This window comes from Dendrobium catenatum, unplaced genomic scaffold (assembly GCF_001605985.2).
Source record: "Dendrobium catenatum unplaced genomic scaffold, ASM160598v2 fragScaff_scaffold_1546, whole genome shotgun sequence".
Taxonomy (NCBI): Eukaryota; Viridiplantae; Streptophyta; class Magnoliopsida; order Asparagales; family Orchidaceae; genus Dendrobium; species Dendrobium catenatum.
Window position 1 is genome coordinate 407,902 of NW_021320008.1, and position 22,856 is coordinate 430,757.

The following is a 22,856-nucleotide window of genomic DNA, read 5'->3' on the forward strand; positions in this document are numbered from 1 at the left end:
AGAGAAAAAATTTCTTTCTTTCTATTCATTCAACAACACATCTTCATAATAAATCAAAACATAAAGTTTCCAAAATATGAAAGAATGGAAGTCTCATAGCCTAGGCAATTGGGTTGTGCTCGTTCTTCATTGGCTATTTTTGCGAAAAGTCTCATGCTACTTCCTAAATCTTACTAGCCTTCGTGCCTTCTAGTTTTATCTCTTCTATTCTCCCATAGCCCTTTTTTTTAGGTTGTTTTTCAATTTGTTTTATATAGATTCTTAATGTTATGTTAACTTCTTAATTTTCCCCCTTTTTATGTTCTTTTTGTATATCCCCTCTTCAGCAATGAAAAATGGGTTTGTCCCAACAATTTTCCAAAGAAATAAAAAATTATAAGAAAACTGCCCCCAAATGGATCCTTAAACTATTTCATGTAGTAATTTTCTGGTAACAGCTTCTCAATATATATTTTTTATCAAAAAAAAAAAAACCCAACAAAATGAGCCCAACCTAACATAGTCACTTCTGATAATTTCACCATTTGTATCCATTTCCTTTCGCTAAGAGTGCCTAACTTAGCAAATTTAAATTCATCTTCTACTCAAAGTTTAAAATTTGGAAAAAAAAAAAAAATGGTGTGCAAAAATCATTAAAATGAACTAACAAACATAGCATAAGATGGATAATGGTTGCACAGCTTGCATTTCACAAAGCACTTTTCTTTTGCTCTTTTACTCTTTTCTGCAGGTTTTAAAATCCATACCCATAGCTTAATCTAACTCAATACAAAACTTAATCTTACCATTCTTATGCACCAAAGTGAGCCTAAAATATTCTTTCCAAGTCCTCAATACATACTTGAATCTTAGCTTTCATAATCTTTGATTTAATAGCCAAGAACACAACCTAACGTTTACAGATCGAGTTGCAGAGCAGAAGAAGTAATATAGTAACATGGCTGTGCTGCAGGAATCTAACCTTTGGAATTTGCTTATGCAATCACTCTATACCCCTATTATTCTTTACAACAATTTTTATGTTGGTTGATTACAAAGGAATTGGATGAGAATGCAAATTATGCTACACATTTGAGTTAACTTTGCAATTGTGCAAAATATTTATGGTGCGTTTGAATACCTGGGAGTGTAAAAAAATCACCATTTCCACAGTTGTTGGGTCCTTCATCTTCCCGGCCATCCTATATACAGTTCTGTCTCTACATCCTTATAGTGGCTATCACCTTGAGGAACAATTTCCTGAGGAGCATATATGGGAAGATCAGGCTTTATGAACCTATAAAACCAAATTTTATACTTCCAACTGCAAAGGCTAATGGTTAAATGGTAATTAACTCACCAAAGATGAGGCTAAGCGACTTGCTTGCCTTTTAAGCAAATCATTTTCTTCCTGCAGCTCTCTCTCCTGCATTTATATCAAGGGAATGAGGCTGAAATCTCATTAGAAAAGCATGTTCCTTTACTTTGGTTTCCATTGTTTTAAAAAGAGATCAATAGCTCACCTTATCTTTCAGTTGTGTTATCTTCTCTTTTAGAACAAGGTTCTGAAATATTGAAGGATTATGATGCCAAAAATACAATGGTTTTGTAAATGGTAATATGAAAAACGTATCAAAGCAATGTCACCATTACCAACCTTTCTTTTCTTAATTCTGCTTAGGCTCTGCTCGAGCTGACTCTCTAATTCATTCAGCTCCTCAACAGAGCAGGATTCCAAGCTTTCACCCATTAGCTTCCTGCAGCAATAATCATTTTTAAGTTTTTGAATGTCACATATATGTTGATGGCAAAAACCTTCCTTTTTTTTCTTGTATGCAATGGAAGAAAGGAAATTTTTTAATCTTAAATCTCTAGTTTTTCACCGCTTAGATACGTCAAGGAGTTCAATCTTCCTTGCCTTGACTTCTAAATCGTGCTTCCATTGCTGCATTTCAGAAGATCATATCATTAATTGTTAAAAACCCAAAATTGCTGATGAAAATGATCAATATTATAATCTTAAAATTCTATCCTCACTTTTGTATGACTTTAAACGGTTGCGAAAAATTTTATGATAGAAGCAAAATATCATTTGTACCTGAATATTTTGTTCCGTTGATCTGCTATTTTCAATCATATCTTTGACGTGCATTTTGTAACGCTCAATGGTGTTCAGCATACTAAAGTGTAAAAAAAATAAAACAGTAAATCAGTTTATAGAATCAATTATATATAAAAAAAAGAACAGAAAGTTCCAACTGTTATGAGTTTGATTATAAGGAGCATTTTCAAAATTTTAACATCTTAGAATACTCTAAGTAATTGGTGTGAGATGCTGATTAGTGTAGCAAGTGGAGTTTCATTGGGAACTCCACTAATAAGCATACACATTTCTGAGCACTCTTAAAATAGTTGACCTAGAAAACTGCACCAATAAAGGTAAAATCATAAAATTTAGCTAGGTATAAGACAAGTTAAGCAAAAGCAAATAAAACATCACATAAATGTGAATTGGGTCATTACATAATTATTATCTAATGTTATGCTCCTTAATTTGACTATTTTCTCCTTTCATTGCAATCTAATCTAGTCCTAGCTAAAAATTGGCTCGAACATATGTAGGATGGAATGAAATCAGCTTCTGGATCGAAAGTATTTGTTTTCGAGCCAATTTGAAATAAGCTACTTTCCTTTTTTAATTCATAAATTTATTTTAAAAGCATTTATTTGAATGTATGATACGCACATACAAATGTGCACATATATCTATATATCAAAAATAAAAAAATATACATATTATTTATATTTCGACCAAATCACAAGCCAACACGATTCAATCTAGGCTTGAATTGAAATCGAAAAAAAAATCATTGAGCTAAAAATTGATTTAATCTTGAGCAATCTTCAAACTTTGAGCTAAAATTTTAGTCTTCAGAGGATCAATAAGCTTTTTTATATATATATATATATGTGTGTGTGTGTGTGTGTTGGTGTGGCCGGGGAGGGAGGGAAGGTGGGGTTTCAACAATAAAATACTGATTAGTCCCTTGAGAAAATAATAATATATAAAAATTCATAACAAAAAAGTAGCATTTAAAATTTAATTGTTAGAAGTTAGGCATGACAATTTTAATGTAGTATTTGAAAGTTTCTGATAGGAAACAAAGATTTGAATGAAAATCAGCACATTAATTTGGATACTATCAGTGAAAAATTAATACTCGATCTTTATCCAACAAAAAGAAATTTTACTTTTTTTCAAAGTAGTACAAGCTCATAATGTATATAGACATTTTGATCCAAGATTAAACATGATGTTGAAAATCTTGAAAATAAAGAAAAAATAAATTAATAGAAAAGATTAAAAAAAACCTAATAAACTAAGAGAAAAGCAAGCATCATACATCTATGAGGAGATAAAGTCTACTAGAATTCATTCTTCAAGGTTCACACTTATGAAGGTACACAATTCTAAAATATATAGATGAAAAGAAGAGTCTTCACATCAAACATAAAAAATTCATTCATTCATGCCATCAACTATGCAAAATAATCATTTTGAACTTCTAGCAAAAAGATTCAAGCAAAACCTATCAATTCAGCATAAGCCAATCTAACACATCTTTCATTAATCATGAAGTAATTAATGAAGTCATTATATAAATAAGTTAACTAACCAAACAAAACATTAGAATTTAACATACCATTAAAAGTTTAGACATAGGACATTAATATAAATATCATCAGAATACCAATCATGACAATTTCTATTTTTTATCATCTTGAAGAGCTTGAACAAGCTCTTAACATCATTCAATGTCCTAAAATCAACACTAAGTCAACTGCTTTAAGAGGGGTCAAGAGATTCGGGTTTTAGTCCAGTATGTGCAGCTTATGGGGATAGATTCTAGGGCTTAAGGTGGTGTGAGGGCTTTCACTGATGGTTTAGGATATGGTGATGAGATAGAAATGAGAATTGGAGTTGTTATGGGGTGTTGAAGTGAGTAATGGTGGAAAGAAATGAAGGCAGATTTTGCACAAATTTGAGAGGCTTATAAAGAAGAAAACAAATTGCATGTTTGATTTCAAGGAAATAACCGTCAAACCGATTCCAAGGAAATAACTGTCAAACCGATTCCAAGGAAAAAAAACTCCTTTCAAGTTTTGATTTCAACTTGCATAATTTGAAATTACATTTCATTCACGCATATATAATATTTGGATACAAAGTAATACAAAGTACGCAACAATGGTCCACAGGTTAGAACTAAGCCATGTTAGTCAGTCATCCATTCCCTTAATTAAATGATTTTTTTAAATGGCGAGATATGAAATACAAAGGAAAAAATAATACATATCAGCAATCAAACTGTGAAAAGAATAAGTTGATTCAAATATCTTATAAATTATGTAGCATTTTATAACTAGATTGGTAGTAGGGACAGAAATGTAAGATGAAACATAGACAAAAACATTACTAGCACAAGTAAATTTTGAAAAATAGCTTGGAGGTACTTATCATTAATGTCAAAGGTGTGAAACATAAAGTGAGTGATGACCATTAAAATAACATACCAAAAAAATGCAGAAGTATGCTATGCATCATAAAGCAACTCAACTATTACAAGAAAGTCATCATCAGTCAACACATCTAATAAAGAGGGGCTAAGGTAAAATCTAAAGGAAGACAAGGCGTAGGGACCATATCAAGCACATGAATCTGATGGAATAATAAAATATCATTCTTCACAGGACAGATAGGCTTTACAAAAAAGAAAACTAAGAGAAAGGCTATCTAAGGATTCACAATCCAAAGGTATCTGCAAAACAAAAGTGATAGGAACATAATCCAGAAGAGATGAGCCAAATACCAACAATAGAAGGATAGAAGATTTTTTTGGATGTTGGACAGGCTGGAGATCTAAAGTGGTCCTTGTTTGAGATATTTTGTTAACTGGCATATCTTATTATGTCAAAGACATACAGTTATATATGACCTAACAAAGAGATGTGTGTTATATCCATAGAGATAATATCACACTAAAAGTTAGGCACTAAATATCTAGTGGTGACATGTAGGGAAAATTATTCTATACGGAGTCCGAATGTAGAGGATTTTCTGGTTGTTGTGTACGCACTGCGTACTTACTGCGTACGCATTACGTATGTACTGCGTATTTGTAGATACGCAGCGAAAAAGCAACAAATCAACAATACTCACTAAATACTCAGTAAAAAAACTCAACAAAAACGTAGAAAATACTCACTAAATACTTAGCAAATACTCACAACTAATGATTGTCTTAGTATTTGCTGCATATCTACAAATACGCAGTGCATACACAGCAATCCGGAAGATCATCTACGTTCAGACTCCGCACAAAATAATTTCCCGACAGGTAAGGAGGTCGTTGATCTAATTCACATGAAATGGAGTTGGATGTTGCTTCAGTTTTCAGATTAGCTCTACTTCAGCATATGTAGAAACAACAAGTCACAGCCACAGTAGAACAGCAAATCATGCAAAGCCACACCTGAATTCCCTCAACTGAAGATCCCAAATCATAGAAGGCTAGAAGCAGCAAATACTCAAGAACTAGCAAACGTCAAAACCCAGAGGGAAACACAGAAACGGACACGAACCATTAGAATTACACTAGCTATGGACTCACGCCCAACAAGGATCAAAGAAACAAGGTAACGGCCCCTCTTTCAGGCCAAAATAGACCTAGCAGGAATTAGACTTCACAGCACAACTGAAGGGCAAGGTCCAAAAAAACAACCCAAAAGGAATTAGACTCCATAATCCAACTAAAGATCCGAAGAACAATGAATAAAGGAAGAATCAACAGAAATAGAATAATATAAAATACTAAGGAAACAAAATATCCTATAATAAAATAAGTACTAAGATTATGAATCTGCTCATCTCTACGCACACGTTATGTAAGATGAACATAAAAGTTGAGATCTTGCATTTCAGATGAATTATAAAACTTGAGATTTGCATAAAAACCATAAACATTAAAATTTCTACGCCATTTTCTTAATCCATTAATATAAATCTAAAGTAGTGTGTAAATGTACATGATTTATAAAGATGATTCCCCATATAATTTGTGCAACATGTCAACAAAATTCATTGCATGATACAAACTGAGTTCAAAATTTCATGATAATGTGCTCTGTCAAACAGATAGCTGTTGAAATTGAACATCTCTATAAATAATAATTACAAAACTTAAAAATATATAAATTAATAAATTTGTACATGCCTAGATTGCAACTCGTGTTGATTATGCCTATATTATCTCTTTCTCATTTTGTATTTAGAAGGCTCGTTTAAGGGATTAGACAAAGCTTTGCTGAAAGAGATGCTTCAAAATAAGATGATCTTCTTTATGAGGTTGAGAAAGAATGCAACTTTTGCGCGTATAGTTGGACCAGCTTAACGGGAAAACAATGTACCAGAACATAGTATTATCCTTATAAATACTTATCATTTACCTTAGCACAAATATTTAGTATCAGTTATATTATTTAGGGTATCCTTGTAACATTTTATTGTTATATAACAACCTTTTCCTTTGATAAAAGCAACTCACCAAAGTTTTTCATTCTTGAAACATCAAGGTGATAACTTGCCACAGTTTTTTTTTCCTTCCTGGAAGCCCAACAGACTCACCTTTTGAAGTTGTTTATTTCAACTCTGGAATCTATTTCACCAATTTCAATCAACTGAAAACGTTAGATTGTTTTTCTATAAAAATGATTGTTTCATTCAGGTTCCTTCTATTAATGATAATTTATTAAGAACTGTTATTTTACTGCTTGACAGACCAACACAACAAAAAATACCTACTGGTGCTCCTTCTGTCGTCCTTAATGTTCTCACAATTTCATGATGTGCTAAGACACGCATCATTTGTCAATAATCAAAGAGCTCTAATTCAAGCAGTATGGTTCACAAATTCCAGTACAAATTATGACCTGTAACCTCCATATATTCAATTCGGTCTTTAATTAACCTTGTGTAATCCTTATTTTATCTGCACCTAGTCTCAAGCCAATTTATCTCTAATAGCATTGTACAATTAATACAATATTTTCTTTTTGGGGAAAAAAATACACGATCTGTCTTTTGGGAAGATGATGAGTAAACATCACAATGACGAAACAAGCAATAAAATAGAGGGAGCAGAAAAGTAAGGACACTAGGATTTAACATGGAAAACCCCAAAAGGGGAAAAAATCAGGGAGCCACATCACACCAAAAAATCCACTATGAAAATTGGGAGAAATAAGTACAAATCTCTCTTCTCTCTCACTCTCTCTTTGCTTCTCTTCTCACATGTGTACATTCTCAATGTCTACACACACAAAATATAAGAGAAAGCCAAGTAAATAAATCCAAGGGATGCAACCCCTCATAAAAACGAGAAAGAAAATCATCCGGTCCATCTCACAGCGCTTGAACCTTTGTCTTGATCCGTACGGAAAAAAAAAAGTTAAACTTCATCACTTCCAAGATCATAGAACGCAAGCAGGGGTAAACCCCCCGCACCCCCCAGTGTACACGACAAACTTTGAAGTTTGAAATAACAGAATAACCAGATTGATCAATACAATCAGATTCCACACATAACACCGTCAACATGCAACATAAGTTATGAGAGAAAAGAATTACAAATAAAACTTCTAAATGTTGAATATTTAAACTTCATCATTTCTCTGCCAATTATTTTCTACCTGAAGCCCATGATGACGAATTAATTAATGTAGTCCTTCATTTGATACATTGTTTTGATCCCTTCGTAATTCCTCTAGTGATACCATTGCTTGCCACACTTTTAAAGGAATTTGAGAATGGAAAAAATATAAATGGTTATTATTTTGTACTCAATAGATCATAATAGGGTGATTCTCCAAACCAACCAAGGAACATGCTTTTAGGCCTCCTGTGTGTCATGCTAGGGATTTATGTTTCTACCTTAGGTATACTTTTTCTTTTATTTTGGGTATCTAAGATTTTAATGTTAAAAATCCATTAAATTTGTGTAAAAGAAAATTTTTTTATTCACTATTATTAGTTGAATTATTAAGAGTGTATGATATTATTCCTATTACTTTTCATATTTAAATAAAATTTTGATGGGGACAGCAATGCATGGAAGGTTTATCATAGAAGGGGCCGTATATCGAAAGCCAATCGATGACTACGATTGAGTCGTTATAGTATTAGTAGTTGTGTGTGATTTAATTTAGTTTATGAATTGCTCCTTAATGTTATGTTGTAAGCCCAAGGACATTTGTGACTTTTTATCTTGTCATACGGTGGAGCCTATATATATGGCTCTCTTCCTCCCTTGTAATGTGATGAACTGATGGTGATTATTTTTTAATGAATTCTAATTTCATCCCTCTTCTCTTGTGTGAGAGTGAGTATGAAGGAGTGGTGAAGCCTTAGGAGAAGGAAAATAAAGTATCCAACAACCCATTAAGGTGAGATCTTGGCTTTTCACTTGTATCTCTTTCTCTTTCCCTCCTTCCTCCCTAACCACTGCCGATCAGCCCCTCTCCCCATCCCTCTCTCGGCCAGCCACCCCTTCCACTGCCCATGGCAAGCCCACCACCACCACCACCTCCACATCCAAGTCCCCAATCCAAAATTTCCAAATATGAGATTTTGACCTTTGGGATTCCAATTGGACCCCACTTATCTCTTGAAATTATGAATTCAGAAGTTACTACTCTCCTTCTTTTCATTTTCAAAATTAGTTGGGAATTGGAAGAGCCACAACCCCTTCCCTTACCCTACGGTTGGCCCATTTTTTAAACTCTTCATGTTAATTAATGGGAAGTTAACCCATGAATTGCAAAGTTTACTTTTAACTTTTCCCTTTTCCAAAGCTACTTTTTCAATTTCCAATCCCACTCTCCCCAATTTAACATCACACCATTCCCAATCTTCCCCAAATAGCAAAAAGAAAAAAAAATCGTGGCCTCCTTCCTTCCAGAGTTCGGCCATCATCTATTCTTCTCCACTATGAAGCAAGACACCAAGAAGAAACTATGGAGCAACCTTTGAAGATCAACTGGTCGAGACAACACCACGTATGAAGGACGCTTCTCTGTGACGCAAACAGCTAAGATTTTTTACTCTTACTTCATACACTTAAGTAGATATATATCTTTGAAGTCCAATTCTCTGTGGCACACTATTTTCATGTTTATTTAAATTCACTAGCTTCATAAATCATGGAGTGCATGGTTCTTATAGTAACTAATTTATGTTATTGATTTGATTTATCCTTCTTGAATTCTAAAACTTTGGTTGTAATTTATTGCTATTTGTGGATTACTTTCTTACTTGTTTTGATGCTTGTTTCACGCATCCCCATGATTAATAGCTTGCTGATTTTAAATTCAACTTGTGTTTAATTTCATAATTTAAGTCTTCAAATGCTAGACCTACATAAAATTCTATTATAAATTATAAGATTTTTTTTTTGGTAAATGATGATGAGATTATATGTATTGCCTATAACATCATGTCTAATATGTGTTAGTGTGTTATTGATGCAGGATGACTTAAGATTAAAGTTTTCTAAAACAACTAAGATGATACATGGTATAAGTACATGTATGTAAAGAAAATTGAGAATCTCCATAACATAAACTCATCAAATAATTTATATATGGGTTCTATTTAAATAAAAATTGGCAATAATAAATTAAAACTCATCTGGTAATAAACTGATTAAAATAATTCATAGAAAATGGTAAGGATTTATGATGGGGACATTTGACGATATTCAAAGGAAGAGTCAAAGATCGATGGCCGAGATCACTCCGTTTTATTTTAGTTTATTAATTATATTTTGATTTAATTTTACAATTTTCTTTTTTTACCCTTTTCATTTAAGAGTCTTGTCTTATGTAAGCCCAAGGGGCAAATTTGCATTTAGTTTTTTTTGAAGCCTATATATAGAGGCCACTTCTCTTGTATTAGGTATGATGGAATTATAATAAAAATTGTGTTCTTTTGGGAGGACGCTAGTGAGATTCCTATGGGAAGGAATCAGAGGTTTCACCAGCCGCAGGATGTGTCCGGGCTCGAGGCTTGAAGCTCCTTGGAGAAGGGTAACGTATCACCCGTCAGTTTTCCGAAGAGTACAAGACTTGCGGTTTTATCTTTTATCTTTTTTTTAATTCTCCTTATTTTCCTAACCGCCACTTCCCCATCTCTCTTTCTCCTATTGGCAAAAAACTCCACCTGAACCCTAGGCCAAAAGACACCCAACCGCTAGCCCAATCCCCTTCCCAAAGCCGCCGGTCATCATCCATCCCTTGGCTCCAAGATTTAAAATCTAGCATTCAAATCCTTTTCTAAATTAGCTCCATTTAATTTTGGAAACTATTTAAATACATATTCAATTGAATTTGAATTTGAATTTTACTTCCTAAATGAGGAAAACTATTTTAGGGAAGTCCCTCAAATCATGTAATTTTGAATTTTTAAATAGGAGTTGATTTAATCCACTTTCCTATTTTAATATTCTAAATATAGTCACCTTTAACCCCTTATATCAATCACCCATAATCATGCTAGCCTTCGACCCTACCCCCTTTCTATTTTCTCTTTCCCTCCACTTTTCAAATTGATTATTAAAGACATTCCTTATTCGATGCATCTTAAGTTGAAAGTTTGTAAATTCAAATTTAAATTAATTTGAATTTAAAATTCTTTCTTAAAATAGGATGAATTATATTAGGAGGCTTTCCTTATTTCTCCCAATTTGAATTTAATTAAAGACCTGTCATAATTCTCCTTTTCGTATCTTAATAATTCAAGTTTACAAATTCTTTAAGTCCACATTCACCGTATGTGGACACATTCACCGTATGTGGACACATTCATCGTATGTGGACCCCCTCTGTTCTACATTAATTTAGAGCCACATAAAAGCAATGATCAATTGATACTTGATTTCCTCAAATTAAGTTTTTGACAAGCCAAATTTTGAATAAAGCCCAAATCACTTAACAAGTCAATATCAAATTGTGTATAAGAAATATAATAAAATAAAAAAGTACAAAAATAATAAAAATCAAACCTTGTGCCGGCATAAAGAGGTAATTTTTCTCAAATTCAGGTTGTCAAAATTTTACTCTACTTGAGAAATAATGCATGTAACTTATAACAACAAGATTAAAAATTGGAAAAGAGTGATATGATTTGGAAGTGAAAACAACATAATAAACAAGAAAAAATGCAGGAACACAAAAATAGGGATTGATTTTTTTATTAATATTTCAACAATCATGAAAGATTAAAGTGACCTACTATTCAAGAGATAGATATAATTATAACTTTAAGATTGTTGTTGATGCTAATATTATTAGTGTTTATGCTCCTTAATTAGGTTTGTATATGTGTTCAAAATTAAAATTTTGTAATGACTTAGAAGAATTAATATAAAAGATACATCTTGAAAAAGGAATTTTTATTGGAGAAGATTTAAATGAACATGTTGGTAGAGAGATAGATGATTTTAAAAGCACTCATAATGGCTATTAATTTGGAGTGACTAATAAAGGTGGTAAGATCAAATTAGATTTTTGTTTAGCTTTTGATTTTGTAATTGCTAATTCTTTATTTAAGAAAAAAGATGAGCATTTCATCACTTATAAGATTGAATATAGTAAAACTCATATTAATTATTTTCTTATAAGAAAAATAGATCGTTTAGATTGCAAAGATTATAAATTCATTCCTAGTGAAAGTTTATATTTCCAACATTGCTTATTAGTTTTTGACTTTAAGATGATTTGACAAAAAAATAAAAAAATAAAGTAAAAATTTATTCTAGGATTAGATGAGGGCATTTAAAATATATTAACAAAAATATTTTTGGTAGTAAGATTCTAAATCTTAATATTTTGTCTGTGCATGAGAAAGCTAATATTAGATGAGAAAAATTAGTTAGTGATATGAAGAGTATTGAAAAGATATGCTTGGAGTATAGAAGGAAAAAGCTCATAATAGTAAAAATAGTTAGTGATCGACTCAAAATGTGCAAAAAAAGATAAAAAAATAAAAAAATTTACTATAAAATTAATTTAGATGTAAAAATTATGGTAAATAGGAAAGATATAAAGAGGTATGTAAGGAGTCTAAAAAATTAATATGCGTTACAAAAAATTTAGCTTTTAATGATTTAGTTAATACATTCGATAGTAAGGAAGGTGAAAGATATATGTATAAGTTCGTCAAACAAAAAGATAGTAGTAGTAAGGATTTAGTTCAAGAGAAGTCCATCAAGAATGTATATCAAAAAGTGTTTTTATTAAAAGAGGATGTTCAATAAAGGCGGATGCGATATTTTACTAAATTTTTCAATGAAGATTGTGAGAATGCGATTGACTTTAGTGATCTTAGCACCTTCTATGAAAATAATTTTTTTTATTTTTATCTAAGTATTAATAAAACTGAAGTTAGAGAGAAAACTTAAAAAAGAATGAAGTATGAAAAAGCTATTGGACATGATGCTATTCCAATAGAGGTGTGAAAATGCTTAGGAGATGAATGAATTTTTTGGCTTATTAAATTTTTTTAATATTATTTTTAAGACTAAAAAGTTGTTAGATGAGTGGAAAATGAGTGTGTTGATTCCTATTTTAAGGAATAAAGGTGATGTTCAAGATTTTGCAAACTATAGAGGAATTAAGTTATTGTGTCATACTTTAAAACTATGAGAGAGAGTTATGAAGCATATGTTTGATGTCGGCGCGATATACTAATGTTTCTCAAAATCAATTTGGATTCATGCCGGGTAAGTCTATTATGGATGTTATACATTTATTGAGAGGTTTGATGGAGAAGTATAGAGAGAATAATGAGGATCTACATATGATATTTATTAATTTAGAGAAAGCATATGGTAAAGTTCCAAGAGAAGTGTTATGGAGAGTTCTAGAAAAGAAAGTGATTAATAATGCTTATATTCAAGTAATTAAGTATATGTATGTAGGAGCTGTTACTTGTGTTCAAACACAAGGTTTTTTGACCAAGTTTTTTCCTATTTCAGTTGGATTACATCAAGGATCAGCCTTAAGCCCGTATCTTTTTTTTTTTATCATGGATGTTCTCACTAGACATTTGGAAGAGATTGTATGTTGGCGTATGCTTTTGGCTAATGATATTCTTCTTGTTGATAAGACTATAGAGTGTGTTAAAGGTAAACTTGAATTGTGGAGGTCAACTTTAGAGTCTAAAGGCTTTCGTTTGAGTAGATCTAAAATTTAATATATAATGTATAATTTTAGTAATAATAGATCTAGTGGAGGGTTTGTGACTTTGGGTGATCAAGTCATTAATAAGAGTATACGTTTTAGATATTTTTGATCTATTATTCAGAGTGAAGGTGAAATAGATGAGGATATTATTAATAGAATTCAAGTTAGATGGTTGAAGTGGAGGAATGCATCAAGCTTGTTTTGTGATAAAAAAAATCCCCCTCAAACTAAAGAGAAAATTCTATAAGATGATGGTGAGACCTGCACTGCTTTATAGTACAGAATGTTGGCCATTATAAGAGAAGCATAATATTAAGTTAAGTGCTGCAGAGATTTAAGAAAAAAAAGTGTTGCAGAGATGAGGATGCTTAGATGGATGAGTGGGCTTACTCTTAGAGACAGGATACGAAATGAGTATATACATGAATAGAATGGAGTAGCTCCAGTGGAAGATATGATGAGAGAGAGTTGCCTTAGATGGTTTTGTCACATAAAATGATAGCCTTCTGATGACCAGGTTAGGAAAGTAGATATATTAGATTTGACTTATGTTAAGAAAGGTAGAGGTAGACCTAAAAAAACTTGGTTAAAAAATATTAGAATTGATAATTCTTTATTAGAATTAAATGAGAATTTGACTCTTAATAAGGCACAATGGAGAAAAAAGATTCATGCAGCTAACCCTACATAGCAGGATAAATGCTTGATGATGTTGTTGTTGTTGTTGTATGGATAATTAGTGGCTCTTCATAAATTTTAGATGATAATTTATTATATTTCCAACTATGTTTTATAAGAAATTTAACTACTGTCCAATTGCTTGTTTCCGACTTAATATTCCAAGTACTCATACTGGGTTATAACAGTAAGGCATTCATAATCGCAAGCAAATAGAGAGAAAAGGGGAAGGAGGGGAGTGTGGATTGCCAACCCAGAGAGAAGGGAGAAGTCTTTTAGAAGCTTGTATGAGAGATTTTTTACTTCTTCAAGATGTGATGCAAATTTCAATTCCATAAAAAATAAGCTATTTATTGGACTCCTACAAAAGAGAAGAGTAATATAGGTGGAAATATTATCATCTTTTTCTCAGTGTCCAGCCTTCATCTGTATAGCAATGGTTGCATTCTCTCAAATGGGTCCATATATAAACTAGAATCATTTTCCTCATTCATACAAAATATTATCTCACTAAAATTTAGTAGACCAATTTATATTTTAATCTATATAATTAATTTGTTTCATTATATTCATATTGTTCAGCCATAATTAAACGACACAATCTTCCCCTTAGATGTGCATGACACTTTCATACAAATTTTTTATAATGATTATTCCTGATTCACACAAGCTGGAGGATAAAATGGATGCCAGCCTAAACCCTAACATATCAACTAAAATTTTTTGAGAAAGCGTGCTTACATATGACATACATGAAAATTAAATTTTCAGATGGAAGCGATACTTATATGGATATATAATTGATTACTTTTCAACATATAATATAACAATATACTTGGAGTATTGTTGGGATATTGGCATGCTTATATTGCATGGAGTCATCAAGGGAAATCACACTGAAAAATAATAATTTTTTAATGTGATTATTATGGAATATTCTTGCTGGCAAATCATATATTTAAAAGAAATAAAGGACACATTTTATGAATATAGTAGAAAATATAGCCCTAACACAATTGAATGGAGATCACTATTAAAAAAAAAAAGATTTGCAAATTGCCTAAAATTATTGAGTCACCTAAATCAGCAAAATTGAATCTTCCAAACTGTAATTTTAATCATAATTAGAAGAAACACTTTATTTTATACGTCCTAGCAACCTCTTAAAGAATAAATTAATCCATTATAATATATTTCGTACATATCGACAAGAACTATTTTTTATCATTTATTTAATAGTGTGATGGACATCAAATTAAAAAATCAAGGATAAGTCAAAATTAATGATGGATTTAAGTATTACATGCAAAAAGATCTGAAGCTCCAAGAATTAGGCAATGAAAATGCCTTAAAACCTAAAGATAATTACAACACGCATTAGAATAGGGAAGGGGGGAAAAAGAACAGAGAAACCTAGCGTTCAATCCTTGAAAATGCCATATATATGTGTCAAATTTAAACAAATATATAGATACGAGGTCTAGAAAAACAATTTAAGATAAAAAGATATCTGCCATATTTTCATGGAGTCACTACTTCCATCTTCTTTCTGTCTTGTCAGAAGCCTTCTGAAATTCATTAAAAACTAAGCCATTTTTTTAATAAGTATGAGGGAAAATTCCTTATTACATTGTGAAGATGGAAAACTCCTTGTTAATGATTTTGAACCCTATTACTTATTACTTAATCCTAATTGGGAATTTTCCCTCACACATTTTTTTTTTGGGGGAATTTTCCCTCATACTTAATCACATGGTACATAAGGAATTTTTCCTCATACTTAATAAAGAAAAACCCTTATTTATGAAAAGCCCACAAGTTAATCACTTAATCCTAATTGGTTTTAGTATACCGAATTAGTGTTATAAGCATCCATTATATTCTCCACTGGTTCAATCACAAGCTTGTACACTGTAATCGACTAGTGGATCACTTTAGCTTAACTTGTGGGCTCAAATTTGACCTGTGGTCAGCCTAGCACAAAAAACCCTAATTTCGTGAACTCAATTGGCGATTTTGAACCAAATAATAGAGTTAACTGGCCAAACCTCTTTTATTGGATTTTAATTATCGAAACATAAGTTTGTTGGCCATTATTTACCATGTGATCATATTAGGACCCATTGAACACTAGCTTAGCTCAATAGGACCAACTAGGATAATTAGACCCAAACCCTACAATTGGAAATATTAGTGTTAACTACCTATTCCAATAGGCTATCTATGACCTAATAGATATAAACAGATCTTTGGTATTTCTTGATTGGACACTTTGAACCAATTTAGCCCAAAAGGACCAATTTAACTATATAAGACCAAAACATTCAAATTGGCAAAATGGATTGAGATAAGCCACATATAAATTTTAATCGATTAATCATATTCATACATAAATTATCTCTAATTGACCCTTGAATAGGCTAATTAGTTCATTTAGCCCAAATTGACCCCTTAAGCCATTGTAACCAATTTAATCCATTTAACTAAATTGAGCTAAGCAAATCATTATAATTAATTTGAATTAAATAATCATAGTTAACTTGACCTCAATTGACCTTTTGACCAAACTCAATTTGACTAATTGATTCAATCAACCCAAATTGAACTAACTGAACTTTTTAGGCTTAATTGGCCAATTTCATGCAAATTGCCTCTAAACATCCTTTCCAATTAACTTGAGTAGCTTGACCCTCATTCATCAATATGAGGATAAGATCCGCCATATTTTGATCAAATTGACCTAATTTTATCAAATTGATTGAATCAACCACCCTGGGTAAGTTCATCATAGATAAATTAAGCCATTTAGACCATTAACTCAATCAGCTCAATTGATCCAGTTAACCCAAAAAGAACCCCACACATAGCCTATGTAAACCTATTAAACCTAATTGATCAAATTGCTTTAGTTTGTTCAATTAGACCATCCATAGGAAGTCCCTAAATATTTAATATGCAAATGTACTCCTAAGAACCTTTGACTTATGTTTGGTCAACTCCAACCCAAATCTCATGATTTTGCTTTGCTCTTCTTCCGTCTTTCTTTAGTCTGTTTCCTTTGGTCTCTACTCTGGTTTTCGTTTGATTTTTAGTGGTTTTTCTTATGTCATCTATCTTTAAGCACAACAATCTAGGCTTTCTTCCTTGTAAGAACCGTTCTAAGTCCTTCAAAGATCTTTTAGTTGGATTTGATACGGTAGATTTTTCGGATCTGAAAGTCACTACGCTTAGAGGTTTGATGGCATTATGGATCAGTTCTACATCTTTCTAAGCTTTTTTATTATGATTTAGTTGTAAAGTTTCTGCTCCATCAGTCAGTTCTAAATTCGATTAGAAAAAAAAAATTCAACCTCAAACTTTAGAATGAATTTTCTGTCACTTTTTTGAATCAGAGGAATGTTCTGGTCAAGCTCGCTAATGATGTTGATTATGGAATGATTTTTGTGCATAAATCTTACTTTTTTTATGGTTGTTTTATGAAATTGATAAAATTGACCCCTTTTTCCTCATTTATCAGAAGAATCTCCGATCGTCCCTATCTGGATTTACTTTCTTGAACTTCGTTCTCATCTCTTTTCTCCTCGTATTCTTTTCGGTTTGGGAACTATTTTTGGCCAACCGCTTCATATGAATAATGCTACTATTGTGGGTTATATATTGTTTATTGCACATATTCTTATGGAAATGTACATTTCTAGGTTCCATCTCGATTAAATTTGGCTTGCTCTTGAGAAATTTGGGTATATTCAAAATGTGGTTTTGGAAGGTTTGTCTAGCTTTTATTTTCACTTCAAAATTGTGGGTCAAAAAAATTCTGAATGTATTAAATTACATCGTCAATTGAGGAAGGCTGGCGTTTTTTATTAGCAAGATGTTGGCTCTATCCCGATTCATGTTGTGAAGTCCCGGTGTTTTGGCTTTAAATAATCGAAAAACATATATTGCAGGTGAGAAGATGGCTGTTAGTGAGCTTTGCAATGCTTTTGTTGGCTTAACTTTGCAAGATAAGGTGGATAATTTGGAAACTGGGCTTTTGCAACATCTTGATACTGATTCGAGTTTTTATGATGTGCCTGTCTCGTTGGGTCTGCATAATTTATCGGTTGTGGTTGATGGTGTTCACAACGAATTATCATATAGTGACTTTTTGTTTCTAATGGTTAACATTCCTGAGAATCAATGTGCCTCTCCTTTAATTAATTCGCATTGTGCTGCTCAAGAGGATTGTGAGAGTAGTGTTAAAGATGTTCATAATAGCTTGTATTTAGTTCATGATTCTAATCTTCAGCAGGCTACCTCCCCTATTTTTGTTGAGAAGGCTTCTAAGGATAGTCATGATAATTTTGATGATGCTAATGTGGGTTCTTGTGACGTTAACAGGGTTGATTTGTATGATTCTTCTTGTGGTTTGGTGTCTCTTTTTGGTGACTCTTCTTTGGATGATCCGACTTTGTAGTTTATTAATGTTGATGATGAAACCGTGTCTTTTATCGATGTTCCTATTTCTCTGATTTCTAATGAAGCTCTGTTAGCTCAATTTGCAATAAATTCAAATGATACTTATGTTGATTATTCTGATTGGTTTGATGGGTCTGTTTCATCCCCTTGGAGGGGTGTTGGGGATGATTTGGGTGACCCTGTCGATGAGTTTAATGAGATCGATAGTTTGAATTCTTGGCGTATGATTCATAAAGTTTTTTGTCATGGTGGCGGTAAAAGCCATGGGAGAAAATCTAAGAAGTAATTTGGTCTTTTGGTTGTTCTTTCTAGTGTTGTTGGTTCCCCTTTATCGTTTTGCCCTGTTGTTTTGCATTGCTTCGTATGGTGGCTGGGCCATTTTTGGTGTTTGGCCTTCTCTATCTATTGTTGTTGGTCCTCTTCTATCTTTCCTAGGGTTGTTTTTGGTGTTTTGGCCTTTGGTTGTTTTACTCTTTTGGGGTTGTGGTATTCCTTCTTGTTGGGTTTGGTTGGGTGGGTGCTGCTTGTTTTTCTTGGTCTTGTTGGTTCTTCTCTCCTGTGGTGATTGTGTGTGGGTGTGGTCTTGTGATTTTTTGCTACTGTTATTGTTTCTGTAGGTTAGTTGTTGGGTTGTTGGTTTGTTGGAGTTGGGTTGTTTATCATCTTTTTTTTGTTGGTTCTCTTTGGAAGTTTTCTTGCAGGTTTGGTGGTTGTTGGATCATTGGACTTCTGATCAGGATCGGAGGATCTTCCTGCGCCATTTTTAAGCTTTTCTTTTCATTTGAATGGTTTTGTTATTTTTATTTTCTTTGCTTTTCTTTATAACAGGTAGAACTATTGGCTTTTAAGTTTTATTTCAATGGTTGTATTTTTTGAAAGCTGAAGGTTCTTTAAGAACTTGTGATTTCCTATTTTAAATTAATACGTAGATTCATCTGTGGGTTTTATCAAAAAAAAAAAAAGTTTGGTTAAGCATGAGCCCATTTGAAATCCTTTGAACCAAATAAACTTAAACCAAGAAATTAGCTAACTCTATGGACCGTCGAGCTTCCTTAGGATGTCCCTAAGTTAACCACACCCATGTGGACTCAATTAGCCCCTTGATTTGGTCAATTACAACTACTGAAACCAATCTGACAATGTTAAACCCAAATGAATTCAATTGCAAAAAACCACTTCAATTCTCCAAATAGCTTGATATCACAGCACATGAATCTTCCCTAGAATATTGTCCTTGATTGAACCAAAATCAAGACAAGTAAACTAACCTTTGGTTTTAACCAATTTTGACCTAATTAGGTCCAACAAAGCCAAAATATCCTTGAAGCCCAAAGCGATTAATCCTATTGAACCTAATACCACCTAAGGCCCCAACCTAACATAATTAGCAACATATTATAGTTTTAAGATAAATCATTATAGATTGGGATAATTAATAATAGGATTAACTAAACCAAGGAGAGCAATAATAGTCAAGACAAGGACTGTCCTTCCACTGCCAAGGCTATCTCCAAGTTGATCATGGCCATCCATTGAGTTGAAATTAGGAATATTTAGGCAAACCAATAAATCAAGCTTCCTCATTTTCCACCACTTCTCTGAGCTAAGATGAATTCCCCAAAGCTCTCAACAACGTTCCAGCTTTGCCAGTGACTTCCATACATCGATAAGCTCAAAATTGCCACTTGGTGTTGGTATCCCCATTAATCCAGGCCACTTCAAGGCCCCAAAGCAAGGATTGGTTGCTACTCACCTGTTAAATGTGAGGGATTGAAATTAATAGCAAATTTTTGCTATGGAGGTAAAGATTTTAAACCATAGTAAGGCCTTAGGTGGTGTCATCGATGAGACGTTTAGGGTCACGGAGAGCCAAGAAAATTTCTTCTATAGATAGCCTAGGCGTTCCTTTAGCTCACACCATTGTGATATCCTATTTTAATGACTTGATTAGGAGTATCAAAACTAGGTCACGGGTCGAGTTTGGGTCGAGCCGGGTTCGGGTCAACCCGGATTGACCTGCTGACATAACATGAAACCAATATACAACCAGTAAGCCGAAAACCAACACAATTACTAGGCAATGCAAGTAGGCAACCAAGACAGCAATACAGGTAAAATCCACCAAGATAGCAAACAAAGCAAACGAAGACACCAATTTATTTACTTATAAACTATAAAATATAATTACATAATTCATAAATATGAATGAACAAATAAACTACATACCACATATTACAAATTACAAACATATAACTTCACAAATTACAAATAAAAAAAAATTTCAAAATTACAATTTACAAAAATAAATTTGACTATTTGAAGAACTCCGAACTCTGGAGACCAAAAGTCACTTGTCTGCCCTCATGGAGATTTACGCTAACTGCAAATATATATATAAATAGTAAAATTGATATAATTATAATTTATAAATTCATGAATTAGTTGAAAAATTGAGTCATTAGCTTAGATTAACCCTCCAAAAAATTCATCAAATAATGAAATGTGTGTAAACAATACAATTTTTTTACAATTGCGACTTGCGATATTGCCATCCAAGATGGCATTTTGTATTTTAGAGTTATACATAGTATCTATTTGATTAGATGATGACACAAATGCCACCTGGTTGCAATAGCCAATAAATTTTTCCCCAATTGAATTCACAATCAGTTTAGAAGGGTACTCATCATAGCTACTCAACTTCAATGCTTCCAGAACCAACACAGCATTCAAATAGATACAATAAGTAACAGAAAACCAAGATACAGTCAGTAGCCGGAAACCAACCCACCAAGATACAAGCAGCGCAAGTAGGCAGGTGAATAACAGACAACCAAGCCAACAAACCAAAAAAACCAACCCACCAAGACAGCAAACAATGCAAACCAAGACAACAATTCATCAACTTATAAATTAAATATAATTCAGCAACATGTCAACATCCTAGGGCAACCAAGATAGCAGCCCAGGCAATCAAACCCAGCTTCCCAGGCAACCAACACATCATCCCATGGCAAACAAGACAGCAACCCAGCGAAACCAACCCAACAACCGGGCCACTGAAGAGATCTTCCCAAGGAAACAAAGACAGCATCCCAGGGCAAACCAATTCGGCATCCCACGCAAAGCAACCCAGCAACCAGAGCAACCAAGACATCTTCCCAAAGAAACTAAGACAGCATCCCAGGGCAAACCAATTCGACATCCCACGCAAACCAACCCAGCAACCAGAGCAACCAAGACATCTTCCCAGATAAACCAAGACAGCATCCCAGGGCAACCAAAATCTAGCTTCCCAGGCAACCAACACATCATCCCAGGGCTACCAAGATAGCAACCCAGCAAAACAAACCCAGCAACCGGGCCACTCAAGACATCTTCCCAGGGAAACCAAGACAACAAACAAATCCAAAAAATCCACCATAAATTACAACAAACAAACCCACAACCCCAAACCAGAAAGCATGCCAATATAGAAATGTTGGCCAAACTTTACCAGATTTTCAAAAAAACTGATATAATATTTGAGATAACAGCAAGTCAGCAAGACAAAAAGAAATCAGAAAAACCATAAACCCAAAAATTTCCTACGAAACTTTAGAATAGTTTGATCAAACAACAAGACAACAAGAAAACCCTCTACTATGCTCATAGATCAAGCTTCTAAAAGGAGAAAATAGAAAAAATATAAGAGATACAAACAACGAGCGATGTAACTGTTCATGTTGAGCCAAACGAGATGTGCACGATGAACACCACAGACCAACAATATGCCAGAGAAGGATAAGAGAGGAAATCGTCGACAGAGCGAGGAGATCCGAAGAGAAGAAACAGAAACCCTAGATGAAGCAGCGAAGGAGAGGAGAGGATATATGAAGTGGACGTGAAATGAATACGCGCGGATGCAGACTGCGGAGCCCTAATTTAATCCCATCACGTGAAATGAAAATAGCGCGGGTCAAAATGGGTCAGCTTTCAGGTTGTCGGGTTAACCCGGACCCGACCCGAAAGTTGAACTAGGTCATTTTAATGAACCCGAACCCGACCCGTTTTGAAATCGGGTCGTGTCTGACCCGAAATTTTTTGGTCGAGTTTGATTCAGGTTTTCGTATCGTGTCAATTATTGAGACCCCTAAATTTGATAAGGGAGAAATTCTACATGAGCTGATGCGGGTCTGCTTGGCTTAAAGACCCAAGCTCTCTAGTTATATCCCATGAATGAAAAGGAAAACACAATCAAGCTATGATGCACCGATACGGCACTTAAAGAGGGTATGTAGTGTCGGACACGGACACGCGTTGGATACGACATGGACATGTGTCCGACATGGCATGCACACGTGTCCGACACGGCATGGACACGTGTCCGACACGGCAGTCGAGTGTCGCAATTTAAAAAATTAAAATTAAAATCGGACATGCGTGTCGGACACGTATGTCCG

General features: G+C 33.4%; 1 protein-coding gene across 1 annotated transcript in view; it reads right to left on the bottom strand.

The window, feature by feature from the left end:
- Positions 1–771: 771 nt before the first annotated feature.
- LOC110106340 (MADS-box protein SOC1) overlaps positions 772–22,856 on the bottom strand; it is a 55,181-nt gene continuing 33,096 nt past the window's right edge. The window contains exons 2-7 of the mRNA XM_020836208.2: positions 2,078–2,159; positions 1,863–1,924; positions 1,637–1,736; positions 1,503–1,544; positions 1,340–1,405; positions 772–1,239 (exon numbers count right to left, since the gene is read on the bottom strand). Coding sequence (XP_020691867.1) covers positions 1,165–1,239; positions 1,340–1,405; positions 1,503–1,544; positions 1,637–1,736; positions 1,863–1,924; positions 2,078–2,159 — 427 coding nt within the window. The 3' untranslated portion in view covers positions 772–1,164. The remainder of the gene's footprint in view (positions 1,240–1,339; positions 1,406–1,502; positions 1,545–1,636; positions 1,737–1,862; positions 1,925–2,077; positions 2,160–22,856) is intronic.